The 6,691-nt window shown below is 65.6% G+C and overlaps 1 protein-coding gene across 1 annotated transcript; it reads right to left on the reverse strand.

The window, feature by feature from the left end:
• Window positions 1–496: 496 nt before the first annotated feature.
• ADM2 (adrenomedullin 2) lies at window positions 497–4,310 on the reverse strand. The gene is made up of 3 exons (XM_062641633.1): window positions 4,119–4,310; window positions 3,659–3,795; window positions 497–858 (listed from the first exon to the last, which is right to left on the reverse strand). Exons 2-3 carry the CDS (start codon window positions 3,763–3,765, stop codon window positions 561–563), a joined length of 405 nt encoding a protein of 134 aa, XP_062497617.1. The 5' UTR covers window positions 3,766–3,795; window positions 4,119–4,310; the 3' UTR covers window positions 497–560.
• Between the last annotated feature and the right edge of the window lie 2,381 nt (window positions 4,311–6,691).

The raw sequence follows: 6,691 nt of genomic DNA on the forward strand, positions 1-6,691 counted from the left end.
TACCAGCCCCTCGGCTGGGACAATGGGGTCCCCCCGTGCAGGACCCGTGTGCTGTACGTGGGGCTCGCTGAGGATGAAGGGGGTGCCACGGGGTGCTGTGGAGTGCCATAGGGACGTCATGGGGTGCCATAAGGGTGCCATAGGAGTGCCATGGGGTGCTGCAGCAGGCTCCCCCCCTCCCTCCCCCCCCACCATGGCAGGGTGCTGAGGTGCTGAGTCAGCAGCTGCTGCTCTTGCACAAGGCTGCTGTGGTCAGCAGGATCCTTGGTGCCCCTTGGACCCGATGTCACCAGCCCTGGATGGGCCACCACGGGCCACTGCTACCACTATGGGCTATCATGGGCCACTGCTGCCACCACGGGCCGCTGCTGTCACCATGGGCCACCAGCTTCATGTCCTCTCCGCTCCATGGGGTTGCTGTTGGCGATGGGATGGGAGCTCCCCATGGGGATGCTCCTTGGCCCCCACAGGTGTGCAGAGGCAGCTCAGCCACGCGTGACTCTGGAAGTGCTTTAGTGGAGATGCGGGGGGGGGCAGCGGGCGAGGGCCGGGGGTCCCCATCACCCGTAGCTGTGGGGGCTGTGGGGGTTCATGGGGGACAAGTCCTGGCGCCCCAACTGTCCCCGCAGCTGCCAGAGCCGGTGGCTCAGGTTCTGCACCTGGCACGTGCCCAGCACGCAGCCCACGCGCAGCAGCTGCGTGTGCCGCCGGCCACGCGTGTGCCGCTGCCTGTGCCGCGACGCGTGTGCCGGGGGGGGCCACGGCGCGGGCAGCCGGTGCCGGGCAGTGCCGGAAGCATGCGGCACAGCAGGGTCCACAAAGGGGGACAGCAGGGACGGGATCCGGTCCGGGGGCTCCCTGCAAGAGAGAGACAGCGTCAGTGCGGTGGGACGGGGTGATGTGTGGTGGGAAGCTGCTCAGGGAAAGGGACCTGAGGACAGGGCTGGTCAATGGCTGGAGATGGGCAGCTTGTGCCCAGGCAGCCAGGAAGCCCCCAGCGTCCTGGCCTGGATCAGCACCAGTGCGGCAGCAGGGCCAGGGCAGGGATTGTGCCCCTGTGTTGGGCACTGGTGAGGCCGCACCTCGAATCCTGTGTTCAGCTCTGGGCCCCTCACTGCAAGAGAGACATTGAGGTGCTGGAGCGGGGCCAGAGCAGGGCACTGGAGCTGGTGCAGGGCCTGGAGCACAAGTGTGATGGGGAAGGGCTGAGGCACCTGGGGGGTTCAGTGTGGAGAAGAGAAGGCTCAGGGGGGACCTGATGGCTCCCTACAAGTGCCTGAGAGGAGGATGGAGCCAGGAGGGGCTGGGCTCTGCTCCCAAGGAACAAGGGATGGGACAAGAGGAAACGGCCTCAAGCTGCACCAGGGCAGGTTTAGATGGAGCTGAGGAACAATTCCTGCCCCAGAGGGTGCTCAGGCATTGGAACAGGCTGCCCAGGGCAGGGCTGCAGTCACCGGCCCTGCAAGGGTTCACACAGCGTGGAGACGAGGCCTCAGTGCCATGGGGCAGTGGTGGCCTTGGCAGTGCTGGGGTAAGGTTGGACTGGGTGAGCTTAAAGGGCTTTTCCCACCCGGCTGATGCCATGATCGATGGTTCTATGGGCCCAGACCTCTTCCTTGCCCTGGGCCAGGAGCAGGACGAGAGGATGAGGAGCAGCACCGGGGCAGAGGAGCTGCCCCAAGCACCAACACACGTGTCCATGCTCCGGTGCCACAGCAACTTGGCACGAGCTGCTCCTCCCTCCACACACCCGCACACACATGGCCAAGCACACACACACTGCATGACCCCTGTACACATGCAGGCACACATGGTCCCTGCACACATGCACATCCCATGACCCCTGCACACACGCAGCACATGCGTGTCAGGGCCGGACGCCGCGTTCCATGGGGCCAGAGGCCACATTCCTTTGGCGCTGCGGCTCAGGAAGCTCCCGAGGCCATTCCCAGCTCCTGCTGCCCATTCCCGTTCTATTCGCGTCCTGTTCCCATTCTGGAAGCTCCAGCAGCCTCCCTGTGTCTTGGAGCCAAGCTCCAGTGCCAGCATCCCATGGGATCAGTGCCAGCATCCCATGGGATCGCCGCTGGCTGTGGGGTTCCCCTCCTGCCCCAGCACATGGGATCTGCCCTGGCACATGGGATTGCTTCTGCTCCCATTCCTGGGCCACATCCCAGCGCTTTATGGGTGTTACCGGGCGCACCGTGGGGCACCCCCCAACCCCGGGACCCCACAGCTCCCACATGTGCCTCCTGCCCCCTTCCCACTGCTGCTCGCAGCATTCCCATGGACTTGGCACCAGCACAGAGCTGGACTCACGGTCCCCACTGCTGGTACCTGCTGCTGGGGTCCCCACAACAGGGTCCCCATGTCCTCAGGACCCCAATGTCTCAGGTACCCCTTGTCTTGGGGACCCCCATCCCCAGCACACGGAGCTGTGGCCACACCATCCTGATCTCCCAGTCCATGCCCAGGATTTGGGGTGCCTGTGTTCCCCCCATCCATTCCCACTGTGGGATGGGTGTCCCATGTCCCCCCCAAGGTGCTGCAGCACTGGAATGGGTCCCCCTCAACCCACGCTCCCCCCCCCCACCGCATTGGTCGGGCCGATCCCTGCGGATCTGGGCATGGAGCAGGCACATCCCAATCCCAGCCCGCTCCTCAAGCAGCAACACGCACCCGCGCGGCCGTGCACGCACACACGCACGCAGCCCCGGCACACGCGTGTACACGCATGTTCCTCCTGCGGCTGGAGCCCAGCCCCTCGCCTGGCACACGCCTGGCACACACACACATACACACACACACACGGTCCTCATCACCCCGCACACGCGTGTGCCCTGCGTGCCCTGTGCGCACACAGTCTCAGGGACCTCCGTGGCACATGCCCCCCCCCCCCACGCCTGTCACCCCCGTGTCCCCATAGGGACAGGCATGGGGCAGGCGGTGACGGCAGGTTTGGGTTCTGGGACCCCTCAGTGCCCACCTCTCTGGGGGTGATGGGCAGCGGAACACAGGCACGGGACACGCACACAATGGGCAGACTGGGCCCTGCCCCAGCCCTGTGGCTGGCAGGACAGGCGGACATGGGCTGGGGCAGGAGCTGGGCTCTTGGGGATAGATAGGGGGGCACAGGAGCACCCCAGACAGGGGTCCCAGACAGGGGGGGCACAGATTTGCCCCATGCAAAGGGCCCCTGCCCGTACCTGCATTAGGGGGAGGGCAGGGAGGGTGAGCAGGGGGTTACAGAGATGCCCCATACAGGGGGCGGGCAGGAGGGTGGGCAGGGGGGACACAGAGACACCCCAGGTGGGAGGGGGGTGGACAGGGGCTAAAGAGATGCTCCACACAGGGGGCTCCTTGCTACACCTACCTGGGGTGGGCAGGCAGGGGGGGGCTCAGAGCTGCCCCACGCTCATACCTGTGTATGGGGGACAGGCAGGGGGGTCACAGAGCTGCCCCATACAGGGGATGGGCAGGGGGCACAGAGCCACTGCATGGAGAGGGCTCCTTGCTACACCTGTGCGGGTGGGGGGCACAGAGACACCGCACACAGGGGAGTGCGGGCAGGGGAGGAGCGGGATGGAGGGTGCGGGCAGGGGGGTTTGGGAGGGGGGGTGCGGGATGAGGGGTTGCGGGTGGAGGGGTCCGGTCTCACCTGCGCCTGTGCGCTCGGCCGTGGGGCCGGGGCAGGCCGGCGGGCAGCTCCAGCACACACAGCACTAAGCTGATGCAACCCAGCGCCACCGGCACCGGGGCTCTCATGGCGGGGCCGGGCCGGCGGTGGCTCCGGGGCTGCAGAAAGGGGAGAGCGGTAAGCGGCTGGGCCCGGCTCCGGCAGCCCCCGTACCCCCCCCGGTGCCACCCGGCGCCTCCCGCTGGCCCCTGCTGCCGCCGGTTGCTCCCCGGTGCCTCCTGCTGTCTCGCTGGTGCTTCCCGATGTTTCCCGGTACCCCCCGCCCGTTGCCTCCCGGTGCCCTCCGGTCGCCTCCCTGTTGCCGTCGGCGCCGCCCGTCCCGTCCCGTCCCGTCCCGTCCCGTCCCGCCCCGTGATGTCCCGTAGCCCGTGGGGCGATGCGGAGTCCCGGAGGGGTCCCGGGGGGGGGGTCCCGTCGGTACCTGTGCGGGTGCCGGGGCTGGGGACCGGGGGCTCTGGGGGTTCCGAGGGGGCTCGGGTGGGTCCGGGGGCTCCCGGGTGCCGGTGTCCGGGGCCGTCGCTGGGGCCGCCGCTCCCCGGCCCAGGTTAAATATCGCCGGGCTCGGCGCGGCCACGGGCGAGGAGGAGCCGCCGGCGCGGGAGGAGCCACGGGCGGGGGCAGCCCCAGCGACCCGCACCGGAACCAGGCACCGGCACCGGCCCGGCAGGAGTGGGACGGGACGGGACGTGGGGGGGGAACGGGATGGGATGGGGCTGGGATAGGATGGAAAGGGACCGGGCCATGTCCTCGGCCGCTGGGATGGGACGGGACTGGGGGAGATGTCCTGGGAGGGACGAAGGGGATGGGGATGGGACGGGGCCGGGACATGTCCGGGGAAAGATGGGATATGGTCAGGACATATCCTGGGAAAGGGGAATGGGATGGGACTGGAGGAGCTGTTCTGGGAGGGGGAAATGGGATGGGATCGGACTGGGAGGTTGAATAGGATGGAACTGGAATGGGATAGGAGAGCAGTCCTGGGGGTCTGGGGCGGTATTGAACAGGACAGGGACATGTCCTGGGGGAGCTGGGATGTGTTTGGGACACGTCCTGGGGAGGACTGGAAAGGGCTGGAGCATGTCCGGGGGCTTAAATGGGGGGGGAGATGGGATGGGATAGGGCTGGGGAGTGGTCGGGGAGGGGAAATGGGTTGGGATGAGGCCGGGCCATGTCCTGGGAGAGCTGGGATGGAGCAGAGATGGGAGGAGGGACCCATCCGGGTGATGCCCGCGCTGCAAGGACGGGACGAGGCCCCCGCAGCACCGCAGGGTGCCCGAGCCGGGGCCCGCCCCCTCCGGGCTCCGCGCTCTCGGAATCGCCGGGATCTTCCGCTTGATCCCGACACAAAAGCTCCGGGCGCGGGCCGGGGTTTGGGGCAGCCCCTGATGGGGTGGGGAGGGGGGGGCACAGATCCCCCTATGTGGGACGCGGGTTCTGGCTCTTCCGACCCCTTCCCAGAGGGAATTTCTGCGGCATTCCCGGTCCTTCCGTTTGGTTGTTGCTGGATTATTCCCAACGAGAGAGAGAAACCGGCACAAACCCAACGGGCTGAGCAGGAACAGGAGCAAGAACAGGAGCAGGAGCAGGAATGGTTGCAGGAGCAGGAAGAGGAGCAGGAGCACTGGGAGCTGCCATAGAATCATAGAATAGTTAGGGTTGGAAAGGACCTTAAGATCATCTAGTTCCAACCCCCTGCCATGGGCAGGGACACCTCACACTAAACCATGGCACCCAAGGCTCTATCCAACCTGGCCTGGAACACCACCAGGGATGGAGCATTCACAGCTTCCATGGGCAACCCATTCCAGTGCCTCACCACCCTCACAGGAAAGAACTTCTTCCTTATATCTAACCTGAACTTCCCCTGTTTAAGTTTTAACCCGTTCCCCCTTGTCCTATCACTACAGTCCCCAGTGAAGGGTGCCTCCCCAGCATCCCTATAGGCCCCCTTCAGATACTGGAAGGCTGCTATGAGGTCTCCACGCAGCCTTCTCTTCTCCAGGCTGAACAGCCCCAACTTTCTCAGCCTGTCTTCATACAGGAGGTGCTCCAGTCCCTGATCATCCTCGTGGCCTCCTCTGGACTTGTTCCAACAGTTCCATGTCCTTTTTATGTTGAGGACACCAGAACTGCACACAATGCTCCAGGTGAGGTCTCACAAGAGCAGAGCAGAGGGGCAGGATCACCTCCTTGGACCTGCTGGTCACGCTCCTCTTGATGCAGCCCAGGATACGGTTGCTTTCTGGGCTGTGAGTGCACACTGAAGCCGGCTCATGTTCATTTTCTCATCGACCAACACCCCCAAGTCCTTCTCCTTGGGCTGCTCTGAATCTCTTCTCTGCCCAACCTGTAGCTGTGCCTGGGATTGCTCCAACCCAGGTGTATGTGCCTTCACCCCCCAGGGTGTCCATCCCTGTGCCCATCGCTGTGTCCCTGCAGCACTCCCAGAGCTCTCCTGCCCTCTGTGGCACCAATGGGGACACTTGGGAACATCAGCTCCCAGCGCATGCAGCGGCTCTGCCCAAGGGCTCAGACCCAGCCGAGGGGACGGTGCCAGGTGACCGGGGACGCCCCAGGACACGCGGCTCATGCACGTCTGCGGGTGCTGGATCCGTGTCCATCCACAGGAACACGGTGGTGGAGCCGTTGGGGTACGCTCGGCACCGTGCCATGGGCACGGCAAACAGCAGGGAACGGCTGGGAGAGAGGAGGGACGTGCCCTCCGGCCCTGCAAGCACAGGGGGAGGAGAGGGGCACAGTGTCCTCAGGGTCCCCAGAAATCCCCCAGTTTCCAGCATCCCCAGTGTCCTCAGGCTTCCCAGTGTTCTCAGCATCCACACGGTCCCCAGTGTCCCCAAAGTCTGCAGCATTCCCAGTGTCTCCAGTATTCCCAGCATCCCCAGCATCTCCAGTATGCCCAGTGTCCCCAGCATCTGCAGTGTCCTCACGGTCCCCAGTATCCCCAGGGTCCCCATTGTCAAGGATGGACCTGGA

The sequence above is a fragment of the Pezoporus occidentalis genome, unplaced genomic scaffold (assembly GCF_034315485.1).
Source record: "Pezoporus occidentalis ecotype Australia unplaced genomic scaffold, CSIRO_AGI_Poc_V1 ctg695, whole genome shotgun sequence".
NCBI lineage: Eukaryota > Metazoa > Chordata > Aves > Psittaciformes > Psittacidae > Pezoporus > Pezoporus occidentalis.

Excerpts from the sequence above, each read along its gene's own strand:
- ADM2 (XM_062641633.1), bottom strand. The coding sequence starts at position 3,765 with ATGAGAGCCCCGGTGCCGGTGGCGCTGGGTTGCATCAGCTTAGTGCTG. Across the intron at positions 859-3,658 it reads GGCCGAGCGCACAGGCGCAG|GGAGCCCCCGGACCGGATCC; the intron begins GTGAGACCGGAC and ends TCTCTCTTGCAG.